The sequence below is a fragment of the Alternaria atra genome, assembly GCF_907166805.1.
Source record: "Alternaria atra isolate CS162 genome assembly, contig: 23, whole genome shotgun sequence".
Lineage (NCBI taxonomy): Eukaryota > Fungi > Ascomycota > Dothideomycetes > Pleosporales > Pleosporaceae > Alternaria > Alternaria atra.
Window position 1 is genome coordinate 3,001,178 of NW_025091321.1, and position 23,941 is coordinate 3,025,118.

The 23,941-nt window shown below is 51.4% G+C and overlaps 11 protein-coding genes across 12 annotated transcripts; 6 read left to right on the forward strand and 5 right to left on the reverse strand.

Moving 5' to 3' along the window:
• Positions 1 to 216: 216 nt before the first annotated feature.
• ALTATR162_LOCUS4552 (uncharacterized protein) lies at positions 217 to 1,642 on the forward strand (the record flags this gene model as incomplete). The annotated part of the gene is made up of 2 exons (XM_043312165.1): positions 217 to 313; positions 360 to 1,642. 2 exons carry the CDS (start codon positions 217 to 219, stop codon positions 1,640 to 1,642), a joined length of 1,380 nt encoding a protein of 459 aa, XP_043168100.1.
• Positions 1,643 to 2,036: 394 nt separating this feature from the next.
• On the forward strand, positions 2,037 to 3,250 carry ALTATR162_LOCUS4553 (uncharacterized protein; the record flags this gene model as incomplete). The annotated part of the gene is made up of 3 exons (XM_043312166.1): positions 2,037 to 2,039; positions 2,088 to 3,142; positions 3,193 to 3,250. The coding sequence occupies 3 exons, from the start codon at positions 2,037 to 2,039 to the stop codon at positions 3,248 to 3,250; spliced, it is 1,116 nt and encodes a 371-aa protein (XP_043168101.1).
• A 326-nt stretch (positions 3,251 to 3,576) lies between these two features.
• On the reverse strand, positions 3,577 to 4,286 carry ALTATR162_LOCUS4554 (uncharacterized protein; the record flags this gene model as incomplete). The annotated part of the gene is made up of 3 exons (XM_043312167.1): positions 3,577 to 4,000; positions 4,082 to 4,222; positions 4,273 to 4,286. 3 exons carry the CDS (start codon positions 4,284 to 4,286, stop codon positions 3,577 to 3,579), a joined length of 579 nt encoding a protein of 192 aa, XP_043168102.1.
• A 3,076-nt stretch (positions 4,287 to 7,362) lies between these two features.
• Positions 7,363 to 9,932, reverse strand: ALTATR162_LOCUS4555 (uncharacterized protein; the record flags this gene model as incomplete). Of its 2 annotated transcripts, XM_043312168.1 has the most annotated exons (4): positions 7,363 to 8,032; positions 8,106 to 8,218; positions 8,620 to 9,256; positions 9,307 to 9,932. In XM_043312168.1, the coding sequence occupies 4 exons, from the start codon at positions 9,930 to 9,932 to the stop codon at positions 7,363 to 7,365; spliced, it is 2,046 nt and encodes a 681-aa protein (XP_043168103.1). The 2 variants fall into 2 exon arrangements, with proteins under 2 accessions (XP_043168103.1, XP_043168104.1); XM_043312169.1 differs by lacking the exons at positions 8,620 to 9,256; positions 9,307 to 9,932 and having other exon boundaries at positions 8,106 to 8,236.
• A 455-nt stretch (positions 9,933 to 10,387) lies between these two features.
• Positions 10,388 to 11,641, reverse strand: ALTATR162_LOCUS4556 (uncharacterized protein; the record flags this gene model as incomplete). Its single annotated transcript, XM_043312170.1, has 3 exons — positions 10,388 to 10,958; positions 11,006 to 11,475; positions 11,588 to 11,641. 3 exons carry the CDS (start codon positions 11,639 to 11,641, stop codon positions 10,388 to 10,390), a joined length of 1,095 nt encoding a protein of 364 aa, XP_043168105.1.
• A 347-nt stretch (positions 11,642 to 11,988) lies between these two features.
• Positions 11,989 to 12,636, forward strand: ALTATR162_LOCUS4557 (uncharacterized protein; the record flags this gene model as incomplete). Its single annotated transcript, XM_043312171.1, has 1 exon — positions 11,989 to 12,636. One exon carries the CDS (start codon positions 11,989 to 11,991, stop codon positions 12,634 to 12,636), a length of 648 nt encoding a protein of 215 aa, XP_043168106.1.
• A 160-nt stretch (positions 12,637 to 12,796) lies between these two features.
• Positions 12,797 to 14,635, reverse strand: ALTATR162_LOCUS4558 (uncharacterized protein; the record flags this gene model as incomplete). Its single annotated transcript, XM_043312172.1, has 1 exon — positions 12,797 to 14,635. The coding sequence occupies one exon, from the start codon at positions 14,633 to 14,635 to the stop codon at positions 12,797 to 12,799; it is 1,839 nt and encodes a 612-aa protein (XP_043168107.1).
• A 1,991-nt stretch (positions 14,636 to 16,626) lies between these two features.
• ALTATR162_LOCUS4559 (uncharacterized protein) lies at positions 16,627 to 17,558 on the forward strand (the record flags this gene model as incomplete). The annotated part of the gene is made up of 3 exons (XM_043312173.1): positions 16,627 to 16,666; positions 16,754 to 17,483; positions 17,540 to 17,558. The coding sequence occupies 3 exons, from the start codon at positions 16,627 to 16,629 to the stop codon at positions 17,556 to 17,558; spliced, it is 789 nt and encodes a 262-aa protein (XP_043168108.1).
• A 1,322-nt stretch (positions 17,559 to 18,880) lies between these two features.
• ALTATR162_LOCUS4560 (uncharacterized protein) lies at positions 18,881 to 20,027 on the forward strand (the record flags this gene model as incomplete). The annotated part of the gene is made up of 3 exons (XM_043312174.1): positions 18,881 to 19,133; positions 19,192 to 19,680; positions 19,741 to 20,027. 3 exons carry the CDS (start codon positions 18,881 to 18,883, stop codon positions 20,025 to 20,027), a joined length of 1,029 nt encoding a protein of 342 aa, XP_043168109.1.
• Positions 20,028 to 20,473: 446 nt separating this feature from the next.
• ALTATR162_LOCUS4561 (uncharacterized protein) lies at positions 20,474 to 21,795 on the reverse strand (the record flags this gene model as incomplete). Its single annotated transcript, XM_043312175.1, has 4 exons — positions 20,474 to 20,922; positions 20,982 to 21,066; positions 21,254 to 21,471; positions 21,528 to 21,795. The coding sequence occupies 4 exons, from the start codon at positions 21,793 to 21,795 to the stop codon at positions 20,474 to 20,476; spliced, it is 1,020 nt and encodes a 339-aa protein (XP_043168110.1).
• Positions 21,796 to 22,649: 854 nt separating this feature from the next.
• On the forward strand, positions 22,650 to 23,742 carry ALTATR162_LOCUS4562 (uncharacterized protein; the record flags this gene model as incomplete). The annotated part of the gene is made up of 3 exons (XM_043312176.1): positions 22,650 to 22,856; positions 22,912 to 23,250; positions 23,308 to 23,742. 3 exons carry the CDS (start codon positions 22,650 to 22,652, stop codon positions 23,740 to 23,742), a joined length of 981 nt encoding a protein of 326 aa, XP_043168111.1.
• Between the last annotated feature and the right edge of the window lie 199 nt (positions 23,743 to 23,941).

Consider the following 23,941-nt stretch of genomic DNA (forward strand, 5'->3'; position numbering starts at 1 on the left):
TTGCTGGCAAGTGCTGCCTGCTCCGGACAGACCGTTCTATGCTTCGAGAATTGCAATGAGGGGTGAGGAGGGGCTGCAGTGGGGACCATCGTTCGCTAAGTCAAGTCGTTGGGAGTGGTGACTAGCCCGCTCCGATTCAATCCCGCGCTCGCCGACAGTCAGGAAATTTTTGGGCGCGCAACCAACATTGCAACCACCATCGCCGTCGACATCAGCATGGCCGAACCGGATGCAAAAGCACCACCTGCTGGCGAGGCTTCTGCCGGACCCAGCAAACCCCAAAAGCCTCCGAATCCTGTGTGGAGGATGATGGGTGCGAGTTTCTTCTATCTCGTGCGGAGTACAACTAACAATCATAGGACTGCCAAACTTTCGCTTCAAGCTCCCTTCGCGCAATTGGATGATATTCCTCTCGATTACCGGATCGTGGACTGCAGCGGTCATGTACGATCGTCGCCAGAAAAAGCGCATACAAAAGAAATGGGCAACAGTCGTAGAGCACATCGCACACGAGCCGTTGGACGTTCACCAGCTGCCTCGGAAGCTTACGATATTCTTGTCTGCACCGCCGGCGGACGGAATAGTGCCCGCACGCGATCACTTTCACGAGTACATCAAGCCCATTCTTGTTGCAGCGGCGCTGGACTGGGATGCGGTTGAAGGCCGAAGGGAAGGAGATGTGAGAGCTGGATTAGCAGAGCGGATACGGAAGTTGAGGAAGAAGAGGGGCGAGTCGACCGCTGAGCCACTGGAACCAGGGCTCGAAGAAGAGTTGGAAGGTCTAAGGCAAAGAGCAGGTGTCAACGGGTGGAACGGACCAGGAGGAGACATCGTCATTGGAAGACATACATGGAAAGAATATGTTCGAGGACTACATGAGGGTTGGCTAGGACCTCTGGACGCCCCACCAACATCAGAACCGTCTGTCGAGGTACCAGTTGCTGCGATTGAACCCACACCTGCGTCGAACGAATCGTCCTCTGACGGCGCGACACCTGCAACGACCGACGATGCGTCTCCCACCGCTACATCCGAAGCTCCCAAACCAGAAGATGCTGAGAAACCCAAAGAGGAGAACAAGCCTAAAAAGAAGAAGCAACCACCGCCATACATCTCGACAGCCGAATACCAAAACACTGTACTCTCCCAGAATTGCCCACAAGCACTCGGTCCAGCCGCCGTAGTACCTCTTCCCCACCTCCTCGGATTCTTCAACTTTCCCATTCGCATGTATCGTTTCTTGAACAAGCGACAAGCGGCGGACGACATTGGCAGGGAAACTGCAGCAGCGGTTCTGGGTGCATACCGACCTTTCGAGACTGCAGGTGAAGCGCCTGTCACAAACGAGGAAGATAGGCACAGCAACGCACAGTGGGAGCAGCAAAGACTACTCGCGCATGAAGAGCCAGACTGGTCCAAGACTGCACGAAAGCGCGAAGAAGGCGATACCAAGGAGAGGGTATGGCTAGATGAGATGGTACTGGACCCGAGGATTGCTGAGCGCATGCGGAGGTTTGCATTAGACGTTGAAGTTGAAGAGCGCGCAAAGAGCGTGTCTGTGTCCAAAGAAGGATCATGGTTCAGCTCACTGTGGCCGAAAGAGAAGCCCAAGGGCGCTTGGGAAGGATTGAGCGACGATTAAAGACCTGTAGATACCCATCTCACCTTCTAGCATGTGTTATATAGTAGTGGGGTGTAAGAGTAGACGTGTATATGATAGCGTTTGATGGCTTGAATAATACCTCACAAAAACTCAAACATTGGAACTTGCTCATCCCGCTGTTCATGTATTGCACCGATGGATACTACAAAGCTGGTGGTAGCAGCTTGGCACTAACCAGGCCGTGGGCTGCCCCGCCAATTGCCCGAAGGAACCTTGGAAGCTTCGAGTATCGATGCATTAATCTCAGACTTGCGACCAACCATAATCGTGTACCTACTAGAACACCTGTTCACAAGCCTACCACAAGGGAACTCACTACATTGTACCTCACAGCCAACTTGCGGCATCTTTCCACAATACACATCACGCCGTCATGGTAAGTTGCCCCACTTGTGCAAGTAAACAGTCGCTCACATAACCACAGGCTTTCCAATCAAAGAAGCGCCTTGCGCTCGCGATCCTTGACTTCCTCCAAACCTCCCAGACAGACGGCTCAGTAGCACCCGACGACGCTGAACAGCTCGAAGTCGCCGCCAACTGCATCGCCGAAGCCTTCAAGGTAGATGCCGCCGATGAGGCCGCAAAGAAGGACGCCATTGGCGACCAGAATCTGCTTGCAATCTACAACGTCTACGAGAAGCTCAAGGGGAAGACGACTGCCACAACCGAGGGATCTTCTTCGGCCAAGGAGGCCCGACCAGCAACACCACAGACACCTGCCGCCGGTTCAGGACCAGGCGGACCAAACAAGGATGAGGCAGAGAGGCTAAAGGGTCTGGGTAACGAGGCGATGAAGAAGAAGGACTACGATTCTGCTGTGAAGCATTACACCGCTGCCCTCGACGTTATTCCCCTCAACCCCATCTACCTATCCAACCGCGCCGCCGCATACTCAGGCCAAGGCAAGCACGAGCTAGCAAAGGAGGACGCTGAGATGGCAGTCGCTGCTGACCCCAACTACTCCAAGGCCTGGTCGCGTCTCGGTCTCGCAAAGTACGTTCTTGGCGATGCAAAGGGTGCTATGGAGGCATACAAGTCTGGCATGGACGCAGAGGGCGGCGGCTCAGAAGTCATGCGCAAGGGCTACGAGACAGCCAAGAAGAAGGTCGAAGAAGAGGGCGGCGATGTCGGCGCTCCCGATGCTGGCACTTCTCGAGGAACACCCGGTGGTATGGGCGGCGGAGGCGGAATGCCTGACCTCTCAGCATTGGCTGGAATGCTCGGTGGCGGCGGCGGCGGCGGCGGTGGTGGTGGAATGCCTGATCTCGCTGGCTTGATGCAGAACCCGATGATGAGGCAAATGGCACAGAACCTCATGAGCAACCCAGATATGATGAGCAACCTCATGAACAACCCGAGGATAGCGGAGATGGCCCAACAATTCGGTGGCGGTGGAGGCCGGGGCGCAGGAAATGGAGGAAGCGGTGGTGGAATGCCCAACATGCAGGACCTCATGAACGACCCCAACCTCGCTGAGATGTAAGTTGACCCACGCTGATGACTTGAGTTCCAACTAACCGTGGTAACAGGGCCCGGAACTTCATGGGAGGCGGAGGCGCTGGTGCTGGTCGTGGTGCAGGGCAATAAGGTGCTATAAAGCGACTGCAATGAGTAGATCATTGGCGTAGGCAGTGGCCTATCTAAGAGCACTCTTCACGATTAGAATTATGATACCATGTACAAATTCGTTTGCATTCACGGAGGTTCCGTCTTGGACTCAACAACTATCTCGCACGTCGCAGGATGCATTGTTATGGCATATCTGCGTTCGGAGCCTTGAGTGGCTATTAACCCTGAGCCATTTCCATCACCAACCACGCCTTCATTCGTATGACTCTGCAGCCGTGTGCTGCCTTGGCCCTCCATCCCCGACCTCAAACCTGTGACGTCAAAAGCCTCCCATCTTCACGCCCTCAATCCAACTTCAATCCCCAAAGCCCATCTCCCAGATAATGACCCGCCTCACATGCCTGCCCCTTCTTAACCTTCTTCATCTCATCCGTGCTCATCTTCAGCACACCGACCATACACGCCGTCTCCTTGCCCTCCGCCTCAATAACCACTACCTGTCCCTCTTTCAGGTCTTCCGCGCCGTACTTCTCTTTGTCCTCGTCGCTCAGCTCAGGTCCTGGTAGACGGCCACCCGGTGATGTGAGACCAGGGGCCATGAGCGTAGCGCCGGATAGCACGAAACGGATTGCGCCGCGGTCTATACGTAGGCGGTGGAAGGCGAAAGGGTATTTGTGTACGAGGGTGAGGTGGGGTAGGAGCGCGTCGTCCATGTGTTGGAAGAAGAGGGGTGTGGAGTTTAGGGTGTAGAGGGATACGCGGTCGGGTCTGTGATGGTGATTGTCAGCTCTCCAATACCCTGTCGTGGGTAACAATGTTCATGAACAGGTTGAACCGAAGACGACGTACAGTTTGACTAGATCCAATTGCTCCTTCTTCGGCAGTATGTCCTCGATATATGGCTCTAGCTTTGGGTATTCTTCGAGAACTTTTGAGCGGATGGCGCGTTGGGCGCTGGATTTCACCTTGGATTTCGCGCCCGAGGTTATGCTGTCTTCTTGTTAGTCAATTCTCCTAATATGACGCGTAGGAGAATCTACTCTTTCTTGAACATTGTGGCGGTTGTGTGTGGGGGGTTGAGTGTATGCGACGTTGTTTGGTGTTGAGACTGCTGCTGTATGGATGGTGCCCCGCGATTGCCCCTCATAGGACGCGCTAATGGGCTGTCAGGTATCGCGTGCACTTCCCTCCAGAGCTTCAAGGGTTCTCCACTTATTCATCTCAAAAGCTCTTGACCATTGGCATATTGAATATTCACTTTGGACCACCAGCAGTAGAAGTCCGTGTTGTCGCGCTATCTTCAACGCTCTTCCACCCTAGAACGAGGCCGTATCTTCTGTGACAACTCACCATCTCACTGTATGAAGGAGATGTTCTTGATGTATTCTACTGAGAACCAAGAATCGAAGCTGTTGTGGTCTATGGCGTGCATTTTCATTGATCTCCGTTAATCATCCACAGCCAATGGACAGAGTGTGCAAGCGACCACGGAACTCGACGTCATCAGGCTGAGAGATAGCCTGCTTATCCACAGTATCAGCTCCTCCTGTTTCCTTGTCCCGCGCCTAAAACACTAGTAGCACTGTTCAGTTCCCGTGTTAGATTCTTCCTTGTTTATTGCGAAACGCTTCTTCCCAACGGTCAGTTGATTATCAAGGTTGAGGTACGATATTCAGCGCCACAAGATCCGAACACGCAACCTTGTCGCGGCTGGACGAGTCGTCGGAAGAAGAGTCGGATTATGAAATGAGTGACACAGACTGCCAAGTGTGTTGGAATCTGCGGTTGCCATATCCAGAATTCATCAAGACAACGTATGAGGAGCTCGAGGACGCAGGAATTGATGGATGCGAGTTATGCGACCTCCTTCGACGGATTAGTGAGGCCGCCTGTGTCAACGCAAATGCGTTGGTTCAGGACGCTTGGAATATAACTGTGTCACCGAAAGTGATTGGTGAACATGGAGATCCGGCATATCTGGCGGTGGAATGGGATCCGGAAGAAGGTGAGAGGTCATCAACAAGAAAATGTACGTTTTGGGAGCCCTTACCTCGCCATCAAGTCCACTGTACTACATATATTGACGCTTCAGCGTGGCATACTGTATCGTTTTATCTTGCATTAGGTAAGGGATGTGCTGTTCATGGAAATTCGGAAGCTATCACGATGATCACTTACTCATAACGTAGGAGACAGCTGTCCATGGCCTTTTATGATCTCGAAACAATTACCTCATGAGCATGTGAGCCTACAGGATTGTGCTCGATGGACTAAAAGCATGCTGGATGCGTGCAATACCGAACATGTTGCATGCAAAGCCAACGACCCGCTAGAAGGATCAAGGGATTTGAGGACGCCAAACTTCGTCCCAAAGCGGCTATTACGTATCGAAAGGAATGCTCTATCGTATCGAATACACTTGTGCGAGTTCGAAGGCGGCGAAGCATCTTTGAGAGGGCTGGGTCTTCGATATACTGCTCTAAGTCACTGCTGGGGCTCTATCCCGATCATCAAAACCACGGCTGCCTCACTGGTCGAGTTCATGACGGAAGGTATCAGTTGGGCATGTCTGCCCAAGACATTTCAAGAAGCTATATCATTGACGCGAGAGCTCGACATTCAATACATCTGGATCGATTCCTTATGTAAGCGCTCTTGATTGCAACTACATCCCATTATTTGCACTAAATTCCTAATACTATCGAAGGCATTTTGCAGGACTCTGTTGCAGAATGGGTCCACCAGGCTTCTCAAATGGCCAACATATTCTCGAATGCATACCTTACGATTGCGGCGTCTGCAGCCAAGAACGGGCAACAAGGCCTATTGAATCGTCGTAGCACTCGAAAACTCGAAAGCACTCACAACGGAACAAATTTTACCGTGTGTATTCGCGATGAGATGCAGCATGAGTTCCAAGATAACGCATTGGTTCCTTTTGTACACGATACCGACTTGACGTTACGAAAGCGTGCTTGGTGTCTTCAAGAAGAATTGCTTTCTAGGAAGATGATTCATTTTACCTGGGACGAAATCGTTTTCGTCTGTTGTGAAGCAACCGCTTGCGAATGCAAACCTTACTGGGTCCACCGATTCATGTCGCTATCAGACATCACCAGCAGATTTTGCACACCGAGGCAAATGTGGGGTAATATCATCGAACATTACACGGCGCGTCGGATAAGCTTTTGCAAAGATAGACTACCAGCACTATCTAGTTTGACGCATCTCTTCCAAACAGACTCCGATGGTTATTTTGCTGGGCTTTGAGAATCTCATATGCCAACAGGCTTATTGTGGTGTTCTGAAAATGGGAGCCGTCCAGAATCACACGGCGATCCTCATTCTAATCCACCATCTTGGTCTTGGGCATCCATTGAGGGCAAAGTGTGGGTTCACGAACCGCCTGGATCTGGGGTTGGCGATGGAGAAGAAGTCGCTGAAGTGCTCGACGTTCGCACCTACCCCAGCACAAATGATCCACGAGGCATGATTTCAGGGGGTCACATCACGCTGCGAGCGCCATTATTTCCTTTGGAGGGTACGTGGAAAAGATACGCCGCTACAATGGGGAAGTCGATCTTGGGATCCAAGGACAGCTGTGATCGTTTCCATGTCGCTTGCAGTCCTGGCTGGCCCCGGTATGTTCAGTGGTCTGAAGAGGATGCCTGTTGTTGTCTGCTCGATGACCAGGTTAAGCCATCGTTGTTGCTTCCGAACGGCGTCATCGGTGTACCGATAGCCTTCTTGGTCATCAGAAAAACGCTGCATGCGTTGAGAAAAAGATTGGAGTTCCATGGCTTGTTGCTCAAACCACTTGACGATCTCAACCAGATCCAGACTCGTACTGTGGCAGATTTAGAAAGCAAGCTTGCGTTCGTGAGAATCGGGATGGGATTAATGGAATTGGACAGGCAGGATGCTGAGGATGCACTGAACCGTTTCAAGAAAACGACTGTAACGATCTTTTAGTCGCCCTTTTGCAGCATTCTTCAAACAACCAGAACTTGATTTTGAAGAATCATCGCTTGAGTTTTCAATACAAGTCTCACATCATGTCATCTTTGCAATTCTGCAACACATGCAGCTTCAATACTATCATATTACCGTTCTACCCCAACTAACCCTATTCAAGGCAAGCCCCTCCCACTATTAACAGCATCCGCAAGCTGACTCGTACCCGGCCTGTTCTCCGCGTACCGCTCATAGCTATCCAGATAAAGCTCATCGGTGCTGGTAGTCATCTTGACACTCCGATCCGCCTCGATCGCATCAATCCACCTTTTCCACCTACTTCCCTCCTCAGCCTCGGGCCAGCCCCTATATGGACCCAGCACTTTGCGCAACCGGATCACCCAAGGCGCAATCTGTACGTCTACAAAAGAGATTTGGGGACCGAGGAAGAAAGGACCGTTGGCATCTGCGGCATCGACCAGCTTGCCGATTTGATCGCGGAGTTCTTTTGCGTGGGAGACCTGGTCATTTGCGTCTTGGACTTGGAGCAGCTTGTAGAAGCATGGGATGATGTTGCGGTTGATGTGGTCAGACCAGAGGCGTGAGGTAGCGCGGGTTTGTGCATCTGGTGGTAGCAGATGTGGTCCGGCTTGGAGGTCTTCAAGGTATTCCATGATGACGGTTGACTCGTGGGTTGACCATGTTGGACCGTGTCGGATAGCGGGTACTAGACCGCGTGGGTTCACGTCGAGAAGGCTTTGAGGCTTCTTATAGGGATCGACTTCGATGTATTGGTAGGGTATTTGCTTGTGCTCTAGTGATATCCACACTCGTTGCACAAAGGGACTGATGGACGTTAGAACCTTATCTGTGACATAACCGGGTTTTCGCAAGTGTGCAGCTTGGGGGTGCCACTTACCAGAATGCGCTACCATACAACTTGAGATCGTCCTCTTTCGAGTGGTTCTTGACTGTCGTCAAAGCGTTGCCAGTGGCTTTCTTATGGTACGTCTTCTTGGAAGGATCTCCGCCCTGATTGGTGTCGGTCATTTTGTATCGAGCAGGTACACTAGTGATTCGCAACGATGATTGTGTTTGGAATGAAGAAAGGCTTAGACAGGATGTACTTTTGGAGAAAGTTGAATGATGGGTGCAGGGAGAGGGTAAACGGCAGGGCAATGTGCGAAGAAGTTTAGAGACAGGATTCATGAACAGTGGGAGAGTATTGAACTCAGGGTATGAAGCGGGCAGGATTTCGTAAACAACTTTGCAAGTTGAGTGATGGGGATTGTTGGTGTTCTTAGCATGCATCAAAATGACGTATGCACTTGATCTGCGGGCAGAGTGGATCGCCATTGCATATGATCATGGCCAGATGAGTCGGTACAACGGGAGAGCAGAGTCTGAAATAGAACAAGAGCAGGAAGGCTTACCTGTGATTTCCTCCTGTCGTCTTTGTCGATCTTTGCCTGCCATCTGATGACACTGTTCTTCTTCACACGGTCACTTTCCTCGAGTGTATGCTTATGTGGTCCGGCAACGCCATCGCCTTTGCCATTCCCACCATTTCCATTGACTCTCTGGAAAGTATAGAATTTCTTCGACGAAGGACCGGATGATGATGCGTACTCTTGCATATTCATTCCCGACTGAGCACCGATGTTTGGAGGCATATCCCAACCCCCAGCCGGCTGTTGCGGCAGCAGAGGTGGTTGCCCGAAGAACTGCGGGTTCTGACTCTGGCCTCCACCTCGACCCGGGTTTATCGGCATGTTCGATGCTATTGGGCTCGGCGGCTCGTTTTCTGTGCCTGGGGGTCGTCGACCGAGTTGTTCCTCATATTCCCGTCGATCGAAGAACTCGGTAATCTTGATCTTGACATCGCAGAGATCCCGCTCTCTCGCAATCCTCTTCCTCTTCTTCTTGTCTGGATCTGTGGACTTCTTGGTGCCTGGTGGTCGCCCCTTGAGTCGGCAGTCCCAATAGTGTGATACGAAGCGCTTCCGTTTGTGCCGCTGGGTCGAGCGATGCGAGTAGACGTTGTCGATATGAGGGAAGTAGGTCTGAAACCTAGCATCGGGATTAGCACGTAGCTTGAGCATGCCAGGAAGAATCCATACTGCTCCTCAGTCAAGGTAATCATGTCGTCTACATGAAACAACCTCTGCCTCCAATCGTCCAAGTCTGGCGGGCTTGGTATGAGCTTCAAGCCCTGGAACTGGCCGTGGTTAGACAATGGAGTGTCATCACCATCCTGACTCTCTTGCTTATGCAGCAAGGGCGGCTGTTCCGCATGCCGTGGCAGCGGTTGTGGTGCCGCAAGTATCAGCGGTGCAGGCGGTGGGAGAGGGAGCTGTTGGATCGGGCGTTGCACCGTCTGAGGAGGGGAAGCGTGATATTGTTGCGCGTGGTCCTGAAGCGGGGGAGGGGGCGCGTTCATAAATCGCGGACTTGCGCCATGTTGATAGCCCGCCGGCTGGAACGGCGGGTACGGTCCTGAAGGCGGAAGCGCGTGTTGCTCATAATGTACTGGCAGCGCGTGCGCATGCGACGGTGGTTGTGGGTGTTGTGGCCCGCTTAGGGCATATTGCTGTTGGTATACATCGCTCGTGTGGAGGTTCTGAAGCTCCGGTAGGACTTGATTATGGGGATATAGCGTCCCGTCTGGCGACTGGTGGAGCGTTTGAAGGGCACCAGGGTGCAGTGACCGGAGCTGCTGGAGGACAGGCGAGGAGGCCTGTTGCATGATGGCGCCGGTGTTGGACGCTGCTTTAGCCCCAAGCCGTTTTCGTGAGAGAGGCAGATCTACCGCTTATCCGATATCCGAGTAACCAGGGCTGGCGGGTTTAGCAGGCGTAGACACACACTTGCATTCAGAGTACTTGTATCGTTGTTGCGAAAGGGTGTTGATTACTTCATTGTCTGTTTCAACTCTATGTGGCGATAGCTTCCCACGCTTAGAACAGCATTCAGCCGCCCAGCTGAACAGCCTTGAACTTCACCGCTTTTGCAGCATTTCCAACTTTTGTCATCGGAACACATGGGCAAATGCTAGAAATGTCCCTTCACATAATCATCGTGGTCCTTCCATCTAAAAGATCAAATCCAGTCCCGTCAAAGGGACCGCTAACCCGCAACGCCATGCCCCATGCCGTGACGAAGAGAAGCATAATCATGAAATACAAGCGTATCTACCACACTCTACTCTCCAGGAAGCAGATTGCTCTTGACAGCAAACATCTTGGAGGTAACGCCAGCCGTGAATCCATCCACCTGCCTCGAGTATTGCTCAACTTGTCTTGAGTTGAGAAGCGTCTCCAGTCGGCTAGGCTCCTGGGGCAGCTTGAACAGCCTTTGCCATTCGTCTTCGGGAAGTAGGGGCTGCTTCGAAGCTGTGCGTGCCGCGTTCTCGGCCTTGCGCTTTTGCTGCCATGCAGTGATCTTGGCCTGCTCACGGGCGAGCGATCGCTGGTAGTATTGGTAGTTGTTGATCTCGGTGTGGTGGTTCTCGATGCTCTCGAGGAGCAAGTCGCATGTCTTCTCAAGGAAGGGGTCGATTGAGAGATCAAGCGAGTCGTAGTTGGGGAAGAGAGGCGGCTGGGGGGTGTTCGGGTCCTGCTGCAGCGCGGCTAGGTTGGGTGGGAACTTGAGCTCTTCCTTGGGCGCATCGGAAGGTAGCTGGTGTAGGAGCGAGGTGAGGAGGTGGGAGTTGCGAATGGTAACTGGGAGCTCAACCAAGATGTCGTGGTATCGGAGACCACTCTTCTGGAGGCTGGGATTGTTAGTTTCCGCCCCTGACACGAAATCGGTTGCACATACCTCTCAGTCGTGAACTTGCCCTCCTTGTAGGCCGTCACGAAGGAAGGCGAGAGCCTATATGCGCGCAGGTTCAGGGTGCCCTGCGAACTCCTGCTTACATCGTAGATCAAAGCGACAGTCCTCTCGTTCGGCTGGCTCTGGTAGTAGAACTGGTTCTCGATTGTGTTCAGGTTGACAAAGTTGCCCATGCTTGTGCCTGTGTACCAGCCCACGTTGTTTGCGTCCACGTTGACCTCTCGGAGGAACTTGATCATCTCGTTGCCGTATGCGATGTTCTGCTTGGCGCGGGGGGCACCAGCAGCGAGGTTTGCGACCGTCTCGTTCTGTCCATCGGTCTGCGCGGCAGATACCTCGGGGAAGGGGAACGAGTTTGTGATCTCCAGTACGCCATTCTTCTCCATGCCAACTATGCTGCCGGTCGCAAGCGAAGGGAAGGATTTGCCGCTTGCAGTAGCGATCTTGATCGCGACCTGAAGGCCACAGTCAGTCTTCTGTAGCTACAGCAGGCTCCTATCAAGGCATGTTTCTGCCACAATGGCGGGGCGCACAGTGGGGTACTGGCTTTGCACTTTTCCTACGTACCAGGGCGTCGATCTGCACCGTCTTGAACAGCGCATCTTTCTGGGTGTCCGCCATCGTGAAGTCGTCGAAAGGGTTGGGGTTAACGTTCGGCGAGGGTAAGAAACGATAGGCGTGCGTCGTTGTTAGGAAGCAGAATTCGGGCTCCAGTGACTCTGCCAAGATTCACCTCGCTTAGGACATCAATCATCACGCTAGCCTAACCGGACTAGCCTGGATGTAGGCCCAGGCAGGTACATGTACCTGTAACGTGAATAGCCATGGCCGCGATCCTTTCAAATTAACTTTCAAGCCGGAGATTCCCCCCATTCTCACTAACATAGGACATCCGGCTCATCCGCTTCACATAAGACCCTTCACAACTTCAGTCAACTTCAGTCTATCTCAATATTAAAGACAACGACATGTCCTACGACGAGTACGGAGAAGAGATCCGACGTCTATACGTCCCTTCTGAAGATCCTTGTTCCTACCCCATCCCACTATCCCAACTCGTCTTCTACAACACCGACAAGAAGATCTCCCAGCTGCGCATGAAGGTCAGATCCAAACCAGACCCTGTTCCAGACGAAACAAGTCTTGTGGTCTTCATCGACGGAGCCTGTCGTAACAATGGCCATCCGACAGCACGGGCTTCCTATGGCGTCTACTTCGGCCCCAACTCTCCTCACAACACACGCGGCCTTCTTCATGAGTCTTTACCTCAGACGAGCACGCGTGCAGAAATCGAAGCGTTTAGTCGAGCACTTGCCATCGTTCGTGAGATTACAGATGTAGATCTCAAACTGTCTAGCATCAAGGTCGCAACCGACTCGAGCTTCCTAGTCAATGCCATGAGCAAATGGATGGAACGTTGGATCGAAGACGATGGGGTAGGCTCCAATGGAAGACAAGTCGCACACTTCAAGGTTCTGAAACAATTGCACGAAACACTGGATTACATGGAGTATAGTGACGAAGCAGGTGGCCGAGAGGTGCAGTTTTGGCATGTACCGAGGGATATGAATCGAGAGGCAGATGCATTGGCGAACATGGCTCTTGATGAAGCCTGAAGTGCATACAAATAAGTCATACGAACAACTGTCTGTGCTGATGATAATGTGGTACAAAACAACAACGCCCTACGCAGATGCAGTGGTATCCGAAAGCTGGTGCTAAATGTGAATGCAACTCCTCCTCCTCTTATTTCTCCATCGTAAAATCCATCTTTAATCAAACCATATCTTGGTCAGAAGCACCTTTGCTTACTTCGGTGTCTTCCGGAGGCTCCAACTTCTGCTCCTCCTTCTCTCCTTGATCTTTGATCTCAACCACCTCTTTGGACACACATGGAGCCCCTGTTTCGACAACATGCTTCCTCTTTTGGTTGTTGTACGGGTTCCATCGAGGCACCACGGGTTGTCGCTGTGGCTTGCGATTATTTGCTTTTGGGTTTTTCGCGATCGATCCATCGTCCATGCGCATCCACTCCGTGTCCTCGTTGTCAATATGGTCGGAGATATCCGCGTCGTTCTCATCTTCCCAGATCATTAGGTTGGTACCGTTGATCTCGATAGAACGGCCACCAGTGCGTGGAACGAAGAAGACGTCCGGTCCAGCCTCGCTAAAGTCCTGTTCCCACGTTTCTTTCTGCTGAAGCTTGAGAATATAGTCCATCGGCAGGGCGTATAGAACGTTGTCGTCCTTGTCGTACAGCTCTTTAAGCGGGTAGTCGAGACAGGCTAGCCCAAATTTACAATCGATCCGGCTAGATAGAGGATGTATGCGCCCACCGAAAATCTTGAGTTCGAAAGAGATCCCGCTCTCAGTCCACATGTTGTCGCCAAAGAAGACTTCAGGCTCGGAGAGCAGAGGATGGTCGTGGTGCGGCCCAGACACTTCACAGAAGTGTGCAACCTCGTGCGCCAAACACGTAGCGAGAAACATGTTGTATCGCAGCACCATTGCAGGCTCACGATATCGCAGCAAGCTGAGCTTCTTTGCGGTAGTGTAGAAGTCTGAATGAAGGCAAATGCGACTTGTATGGCACTTGTGATTGATTTTTCGCATCAAGCCTTCCTTATAGTCCTTGACGAGACCCATTGAAGCGTACGCGGTCTCCAGTGGTAGAGGATCGTGGTGAAAGTAGAAATGAACTGTGTCGACTTGATTGTCCAAAAAGTTCTTGAATGTCGCATGGTGCTCTTCAGCCCATGCTACGTCCTCTTTGATACGAAAACAAGGCTGGCCGTACGCTGCGGAGGTTTCCCCACAATGCTCCCTTTTGCCAAATACCAACGTGTGCCAGAAGTGAGCGGTCGCTCGAGATGTCAACATTAGGGTGGCTAGTTGCAAAGCTGGTCTCAAGACTTCATAAATTCCATCCGGACACCCGTGCCAGTTTTCTAGGCGGAAGATAGGATGTATGTTGTTGTCTAGTGTGCAGACAGGTGTGGGGATGTCCTTTCCAAAGGCCACGGCTTGCTTCTTGATCAAATCTACAGGATCGAATCCGAGCCTAACAGTTTTTTTCTTGTTCGCATCTTTGCGATGTCCAAGTAGCCTGCGGTACTTCTCCAGTGCCTTGCGATCCTCTATCTGAGCGAGGTGGTGATTTATGGAGATGCTGAGCTGCAGCCCAAAATCCTTAGGCACTTCAATCGTAGAAGGAGTGAATGAGAGTGACTTCTGATAATTCAAGACATCCGGTAGATCGTGGACCAGCTTATCAATACACTCATCCATTATTTTCCCTTCTTTGAGTTTGTGCAAGAGTACTGCATTCTTGCCGCGATCTTCAGCCCGAAGATCACCATCGCCACCACCAGGTAGAAGGTTGCGCATCTTTTTAGATAATGCTGGCGGTGGTCCGCATTCCGGAGGCGGAGTATTCGATTCTGTAGGTGTCCAGTCCATGCTGTCCGGGTCTTGCTCCTGGAAAGCAACCTGTGGTGCATCGTCTTGAACCGCGCCTTCCTCGTCAGGCTGGACATCTTGACGCAAACGCTCTTCGATGAGTTGCGTTGTATGTACCATTGCCTCATACGCCTTACGGTATCTAAAGGGGTCCATTCTGGTTGGCGTCAGTATCCTGGAAGGGTTGTGTCGAAAAGGCTGATTGGAGAATCGATCCAATTTCACGCCCAAACGAGCTGCAGCCAGCAAGCGAAAGCGGTGGAAGTTGGTAGTAGTTACGTCGCAGATGATCTACTCATGAGGCTGACTTGTTGGTTCGTGACAACGCGTTTCGCGGCTGCATCGGCCGAGAAACAATGTTTCCTCGTACGTGCCGTGAATGGGTATGACGCGCACTTCGAGCCCGACTATGTCGCAGGGAAGAGGTAAAGTGTCCAACACCTGCCATCTCACCTAGTCTGGCTATGCAGTGTAGGTATGGATGTATCGGCTGTTGTAGAGGGAACCGTGGAAATCTAGAGTGGGGTGTGTCTTACTAAGTCGACGAAGCGGTCAACATCCGCTAAGCGATAGAAAAGGGTCTATCCAAAACATAGAGCTAAGACGATGAAAATGAGGGACGAGGGTAGTGTTGAGATCGTGAATCAGCAAGAGGAACGGTGTGCCTAGATGAGCTGTTTAGCGCTAGTGTGCCAAGAAACAGTAGCGCTAGCTTTTCGTCACCGGTCGATCCACTTCACGCCTCTCGACGACATCTATGCATGTCATCATCTTCCGACTGTAAAAGCGTTATCACCATCTAGTTGACCTCGATTTTATGCAGGCGAAAAATGGCAGCCACTGCGACCAAGCCTACGAGCCGTCCAAGCCTCTGAGCGCACGCGCAAGCTACAAAATGTCGTACACGAGCTTTTTCGTCAATAATGGGACACGCGACAACAACCCGAGTGTTGGCCAAAGTGCTGCATTGAGGACCACGACCACGAAACTGGCCATAGGTATTCCTCTGCAATAAAGTCTTCTCCTGCTGACTACCTGTTCGCGTCCAAGCTTTTACGGGTATCCTAAGTGTCGTTACGCTTACGGCCAAGATGAAAAGCGTGGTAAAATGAGCTGGGATCGTTTTATGCCTCCACTTTGACTTCCTCCTAATGACCAAGACAATGTCTAGAAGTTTGTCGACCTGAATGCAAAGGCGTGTCGAGCTTAGGGCCGACAACCGGGCATTCGCGACGATTTCGTCGAGCATACGATGTTGAGATGTCGCAGGAGTTGTTTCCATTATTTGGTCATACCATCTGGGAGGTTTCAGCCACGTGACACCTTGAACATTGGGTTTTCTGGTGATTGTACACGACTGATATTCTATACCGGCTACGTGAACCGCTTCTTAGATCCGACCTCTCCACCCGCACATGAGTATCGTCAGGCTCGCGATTGCTCCCAGGTTATTCGTGACAGAAGATGTTCAGGCCATAGGTTCAAAGGGGGAAGCAGAGTTTCTTATGCTTTAGATATGGAACGAAGAAAGGGACTTCAGGGGAACCTTTACCCAACCTTGTTTGCACTGATGCGAACATGTGATCGACGACTACGCAACTCGAGGCTGATGCCCGTGGGTTGAGCATTTATAAAGACAAGCTCGAGTAAATTCCAGTAAGCTCGATGCATACCGCAGTCTGCAGTATTGTTGGCGAGATGATTGTTACAATAGTGAGTTGTTGCTACTCGTCGGAAGCAAATGGTATGGAGCTCGACACCGGGACTTTTTGTATCATCAAAACCCTTGTGAAGGCAAGCAACGTAATAATTCGTATGGAAGCGCTAATGGAACGCCGAAAGCAAGGGCAGCATACATCAGCTGTTATCAGATTTAATAGAGCGGTAGCGGCTTCACATCGGGCGCTTCGAGCTGAGAGCATAGCATGCGGCTCTTCAAGCGGGGTGTTTTCCTCCACCTCCCGAGATCATCTCTCTCCACCCAGCTCCGCACTAGTGTTTAGGTTTCGAGGCGAGACCAACTAACTCAATCGGTGTATTTTCGAATCCTCTGAGTCAGAAAGCGCCGACGAAGGTGCAAGATCACGATAAAACAACATTGAGATCCACCGGGTGAAGTTGTAGCTACGAAGATCATCATAACGAAAATGCTTTCGGGAGTAGTACTCATCACAGAAGCGGGGTCTGGTAATTATGACTTAACTTTCTTTGTATTATGATAGTCAGCAGGATAGCTTATGACAAAGAAGAAAGACGACTGACTCGGCGTCGCAGGCTTCGGCCAGAGCGCTGCATACTCGCTGGCCCAGCACGGTGTACACCAATTCGCCATCATCGACACCAATGAAGCCGGGTTGCAAGAGACGACTCAGACACTGGCATCGAAATACAACGTGACAGACGTGCTGAGCGTGTCCACTGAATGCAGCACCGAAGAGGCCATTGAAACTGCTGTCCAGCAGGCTGCTTCGCGCTTCGGACGTATCGACTTCGCCATCAACAATGCCGGCTTCGGTGGGCCGTTAGGCGGCAGTCCCGACACAGCGCCCGCCGCATTCGAAGCCCATCTCAAAGACCATGTGACGCTTCTGTGGTTGTGGTATCGAGCCGAGCTACGGCAGATGCTGCGGCAGGAGCCACGTGACATGCGATATGGCCGTGGAAGCATCGTACATGTCTGCTCAGTACATGCCTTCGCTGCCTCACCACCCCAGGTCGCTGCTGGTGCGTATGTAGCGGGCCGTCACGCTGTACTCGGTTTGACACGCTCTGAGGGAGTGCTGTACGCGCCGCAGCAGATCCGCATCAATGCGCTATGTCCTGGGTATATTGCGTCTCCTCTCATCGAATCCTCCGAACAGACCAAGGCTTTTATCGGTAACCTTGTGCGCGAACGTGTGCCTGCAGGCCGACTGGGACAGCCTGAGGAGGTTGCTGATGCAGTGGTGTTTCTGGCCGGACCCATGAGCAGCTACATGTTTGGTCAGTCACTAGTCCTGGATGGGTATGTTATGTTCTTTCACTAGATGAAAAAGAACATGAAGCGCTGATAAACAATAGGGGTTATCTAGCTCAGTGAAAGCTATGATGTTATTGTATTTTAATACATTGGATGAAACAGCAGGGAGTACTACAGTGCGTAAAATCAGTGAGATGTAATACGAACGTACCTTAAAGTCTTGTCTCAGGATTATAACCATGTAGCAAGGTGTATTGAAAGTGTGCTATCTCGGTGCCCCAGCGAGCGCATGGTTTTAAGGAAGAGCCTTTACTACCATCACCTACTCATCAAAGACTCTTGTTCCAGGCCATGTCTATAACTGCTACTAAAACGAAGCGCTAGCTCCGTCGCTATTCAGTAGCGAGCGCGCCTTGAGACGACGGATGCATGCGCGTACTAGACTGAGATTTGCGCGGACGAGTTCAAGACAAGCTGGCGCAAAAGCTGTTCTACCGCTGATCGTGCCGTTGGTGCCCCCGGGCGAAGAAGGGATGCAGGGAGATGGCCCAGATGTGACAAGAGCAGCTTCAAGGGAGCCCAGCACAGCGGAGAAACCTGTGAGCCGCAATGTCATTAATTCGTTGCTGAGCGCGTCAGCTTCGTCGGCGGCGGGATCATAGCTGCCGAGAGAAAATTTCCAAGGCTGGTTTGCATGTCGGCTTTCGCTGGTGTCGGTTGTAGTTGTAGTCGTACTCGTATTGGTGCTGCTGGCGTCCGTGGAGATCTCGGCAGCGTCCTCGTCCTTCAGGTTCCATAACCGACACAGCCAGTCGACCAGATGAGCGCACAGAATCGTGACTGCGGTAAGCGGGAGTCGTTGCTGGCGACACCGTTCGCAGCTTAGCACGGTAAGGCAGGGCTGTTCCGCCGAAGACGTGACTTGGAATGCGGTTTCGAGCGGCACCTGCGATGATGTGGTAACCTCTTCGACACGCGCGAGCATTCGCAGAGCAAGAAAGGCACAACCGCAGTCAGCGCGATGCATCTTTGTTCGTACCTGCAACTGTCGCGGACGTGGCCGCCACTTACTTGATATCGTGACTCGAGTCAGGGGGCCTTGCAAGTGTCAGGTACTAGCGAGCTCGGTGTGTTTTTAAGTTAAGTTCCCGAGGGTGTGCCTGCTAGGCGAGTGAAAACACGCTCTGCAACGTCATGTTGTTACAGTGGTATCATCCGACAACTGCATCAGGAATAGTATTTTTCGAATGCACGATACCATTAATCCCCCGAGGGCTACCAACGGCCGCACCGGTCTAACCATGTCATGAGTTACAAAATGATGTCTTCGCAACGAAAATCTATCTAGAAACATTAGCTATCTACATCTCTGCAATAACCTTATATTTTTCATCAAGAAGCTAGTGAGCGTACACCATCACTGTGTAGTATTTGGTCCCAGAATGGTCGCTTTTGATAGTCCCGCAATCGCACCAGGCTCCACCGTCCTCGTTACGGGGGCCAACGGCTTTGTTGGAGCTCACGTCACAGATCAGCTTCTTCAACAAGGCTACAAAGTGCGAGGCACAGTCCGAGACGCCGCCAAACACCAATGGCTTGTAGATCTTTTTTCGCAAAAGTATGGTCAGGACAAGTTTGAACTCATCACGGTCAAGGACATGAGAGAGCCTGGTGCATTTGACGACGCAGTCTCAGGTATTCTCCCCGCCTCCACGTCATATTGCTTCAACACTGACGAGGTTCCACCGTCCAGGCGTTTCCGGCATCGCGCACGTTGCCTTGGTGCGAAGTATGGACGTCACACCAGACGAGCTGATCCGAATTACCGTGGCCGGGACACTGAGTTGCCTGCAGGCCGCGGCTAAGGAGCCCAGTGTGAAGCGATTCGTTTTGACTTCGTCTTCAGCTGCGGTTCGCTCGCTGCAAGCATACCGTGGAACAGATACAGTATCTGCGGATGAGTATGACGAGCAGACGCTGGCCTTGTCCAAAAATATCCCCGACGCTCTTCCGCCAATGCATAAATTCATGATCGCCTACTTTGCTTCCAAGGTCGCGGCCGAACAAGCTTTCTGGCAGTGGGTGAAGAACAACAAGCCACACTTCTCTGTCAACGCGGTGTTGCCTTGTACTATCTACGGAAGCCCACTGGACGTGGCTCACCAGGGCTTTCCATCTACTGCGAAGATCCCGCTTCAGATCTTGGACGGCGATACCGATTCTATCAGACACGTGCAGCGTTGTAGGTGATTCCTGCTCTTCACATTTTGTGTAGTTCGAACTATGGCTAACACTTAAGCAGTCTACTATGTCCACGTGCAGGACGTCGCTCGGCTTCATGTAGCTGGCTTGATCCACCCGACTACCAGCGATGAACGCATTTTCGCATATGCCGCCCCATATTCCATCAACGAGTTCTTCGACATCTTTACGAAATCTGTCTCGGGTTACAAGCACCAAGAGAAACTTGCGGGACTAGATTTTCCTCTGGCGGAGATTGGACCCCGAGGCAAGGCTGAAGCGCTGCTGAAGGACATGGGCCGGCCAGGGTTTGTGGAGATTGGAAGAGACCATTGTCAGCAGCATTAAAACGCGTATCAATGCATCTCCATAGCCTTCTCGGTCTTAATGAATTTCTATACTACGTTCGAAGCGTTCTTTTTCTGGAAGTAGTATCAGCTTGGTTCGAGCAGATTAAGGTTTGATGTTGTCCGCTCGTATTAGTATATCGGCCCTGCCCGGGGGCGCATTAGCGCGAAAGTTAGCGTACCACCCTAGAAAGCCTCGTCGCGAGGAACCCTTCCGATCACCGGCATGTCTCCAGATGCACTAACAACAACGACGGCGCGCGATTATCGACAGCCGCGTCCGACTTTGCCAGCTTTCCCAAACGCGCAACACAAACAAATCGAACAGCCTCAATGACATCAACTAGTTCTTTTGCTTTGACAACCACAATAAACTATGTTTCGATCAAGAACATGAGACATCAAATCGCTTGACAAAATAATAAAACCTCGCAGCTTTTACCTCCCTCATGAAGACTCCTCCTTCGCCTCTTCAGCTAATCCTTCGCGCATCGACTTGCTGTTTGGATCGAAGTAGGGCTTCTCTCCAATGCCGCACACGCGGTATCCGAACCGATCACCAAACTCATCGTAATCCATGGTAGCATTGTGCACCATGCTGCGGTTGTCCCAGATAGCCATGTCATTTGGACCTTGCCACCTGAAGCGACACTGTAGATCGTGGTTGCGGAGCACCATGTCCATCAGCCAGTTCAGGATCATATCGCTCTCTGGAGGAGTCAGGCCATTGATAGAACCAGGGTATGCGCCGATGGCGAAAACGCTCTTCCATCCAGTTACAGGATTCGTGCGGACGACCGGGTGTACTGCCTTCAGAGGGTTGCCAATGCTTTCGGGGTGACCACGGGCGTCAGTGTACACTTGAAGATTTTTCATCTTGATAATCTTCTCAAAGACTGCGGAAAGATGTGTTAGTGGATAAGGAGATTGATGGTCTTTGCTCAATCTGACTTACATGGTGCGGTGTAGTTCGCAGTGTGTTGTTCCAGGAACTTGCGCATGGGTTCGCTGATGCGGTCGTAGACCTCATAGCCAGATGCCTACAACGTGTCTGGGAAGAGGATCAATATGATATATGAAGGTACGATTTGAGATGAACATACCTCCTCCAACAGAGGGTAGCTCCACAAGTCGTAAGCATGTATAATCGGAAGGCACTTGTTCGGATTGGATATCGCTGTGCCACGATTCAAGCGCCTGCCTTGCATTTCCTAGATCACGAGGTACGGACTTGCCCTGGGCCATTATCCTCTGCTTGGAGTTGATGGTGCTGATGTGGAGGTCATCGCCACCCAATGCTCTCTGGGGGTTGAGCACGGGATGGATGTGTAGGGTTGATTCCTTCGGCTTTCCCACTAGCTCGCCCATACGTTGGATCAATGTCTTTTGGAGATCATTGGTCATGTTATTCTGGCCGCGGAAGAAGACGACTCCGCGTCGTGATACTACGGGGACACATGCGTCAGTTCAGTCTTCTCGTAGGAGTGTTTCGCGTACTTACTTGTGATGGCGAGATCTCTAAGTAGCTCATCTGAATTGGGTGCGTTGAGCATCTCAACCAGATTTGCTTCTGGAAACTCGGTACCCACAGTAGGCGTCACCATGAACTGCTTCAGAGGCTTGAGAACGCCCTTCAGCTTCAATGGCTTCGGGAAGCTCGTTTCTTGGGCAAATCCTCTGCGAAGGCATGGCGAGCGAGCTGACTGCAGTACAGAGAGACGCAGTACTGGTGCAGCGCGGCGTAGCAAGGCATTGGCGGTTCGCGACATTATGGCTGATGAGGTATCAACTGTGTAAAAGCACAAGATAGCGAGATGTAAGTGGTTCTTGACTCTACAGAAGCGATCTTGCTACTGTAATAATGGGTTCCAAGAAACCAAGTCGTAACCGGGAGACCGAAAAGTCGGCGCATTTCGTTCTCATCAATGTAGCATCCGGTACATATGTTCATGGTGGTACGAGCTGCGAAGAGCGATCTCAAACTTGATGCCTTACGCGGCTGTACAAAGATGCTTGTCTTTTCTGAGTTTCACCTGGGCAAACCGTGTCCTAACCTTATCCACTAAGGTTTATGGTATTCTCGCAATCACATGAATGCAGCGAATACCTTCAGGGTACAGTTAACCTAGGTATCGCTTAGAACAACTGACCTTCTTCATAGCTAATGCATGAAGACCCATAGTGGTGGGTCACAAATGTTGGCTCAGGGCATTTGTGCAACATCGGGCCGAGCTATGCACTCTGCGGGACATTTATGAGTACACTTCTGAAAACTGAACTGCCGGATACTCACTTTTGAGAGTGGCGATGATATACGATGCTATTGCTTCGTTTACTCCCCGAAAGTTCACTTGCTAGATCCTATCAGTCAACGATCATACCGCACTGCTTCACTAGAAATCTCAGACACCGAGAGAAGGCTAGTATACATCATCTGGTTTCGCGTGCGTCCGGCCTTTCCCGCGTATTCAGGAGTTATTTTTCCCATTCATAGTCGCACACTTTCCGCTCAAGTTCGTGCCCCCAATTCAGGACGTGCATATCTTGTTCTACAATCGAGCCTTCTATAATCTACTTCCCTCTCGTATCATAACCCTGGAAAGATAATATCTATTTTCCACATATGGCTAAGAAACTTATCGTCGTTACTGGTGCGACTGGCAACCAGGGCGGCTCTATCGCTCGCGGGTTGATGAAGTCAGGAGACTGGCATGTCCGCGCAATTACCAGGAATCCAAATGGAGAAAAGGCGCAGAAACTTGCTGCGGAGGGTATGGAGGTGGTTCAAGCCAGCTATGAAGATGAAGAGTCTGTCAGGAAGGCCTTTGCTGTAAGTCACTTGCTGCTTGTGCTCTTTGTTTGGTCGATACCTGACACGTGAACAGGGTGCGCAAGCTATCTTCGCAGTGACCCAATGGGGGGAAGCTTTCTTTAGAGGTGCCGGTCAGATCGGAGCTGGTGAGATTGAGGAGCGTCAAGGTATTATGCTCGCGAGGCTGGCGGCTGAAGTGCCGACGTTGGAGCATTACATTTGGAGCACACTTCCTGCAGCAGAGGAAATCACTAAAGGCAGATTTCCTGTTCCTCATTTCGATTACAAAGCCAAGGTCGACAATCATATCCGAAAGAACATGCCAGATTTGGCTGCTAAGACAACCTTTCTCATGTTTGGTTTCTATCCATCCAACTTTGCCTTCTTCCCCATGTTGAAGCCGCAGCCAGTGGTAAGTCAATGCTCTCGAAATGCGCACTGATGACATGACTGATCAATCTGCGAGTAGGCTACTGCGCCAGGGACATATGTTTGGATGGTTCCGTCGGATCCAGCGACCGTTTATCCCATGTCCGGCGATATGGCTAAGGACCCAGGTGTTTGGGCGCGCCAGATTCTGGCTAACCCCAAGTTAACGCATGGAAAGTACGCCGCCGTCTGTACTGAGGTCATCACTCTCGGAGAGGCGCTATCACAGTGGGCAGTCGTCTCGGGCAAGAAAGGTGTATATGTGGAGGTCAAGCCAGAGGTTATTGGCAATTTGTTCGGCCTAGCAGGACAAGAGGCTGTTACCGGTGTATTGTTTGGCGAGGCAGTGTCGGACTGGTTTGGCCACGTCAAGGAACAAGGCCTTTTCGTCACGAAGGAGGAGCTCGGTATTTCGATGGATGAGGTTTCGAACTTTAAACAAAGCCTTGAATCGGTGAAACTATTTCTGGGCTGATTAACACAGTAGTAGAATAGCGAAACAACCAGTCTTTTAATAACAGTTCCGGCTAAGTTCTATTCGTCGTCATTTAGAGTAGCGTTTCAGCTGCTCGTTGTTGCCTATACACTTGTGTGGGTTCAGTCGTACCTCCACACATCCCTTCAACACCAAACTAAAACATGACTCGCATGTGACGTAGGATGTTCAATAGTTT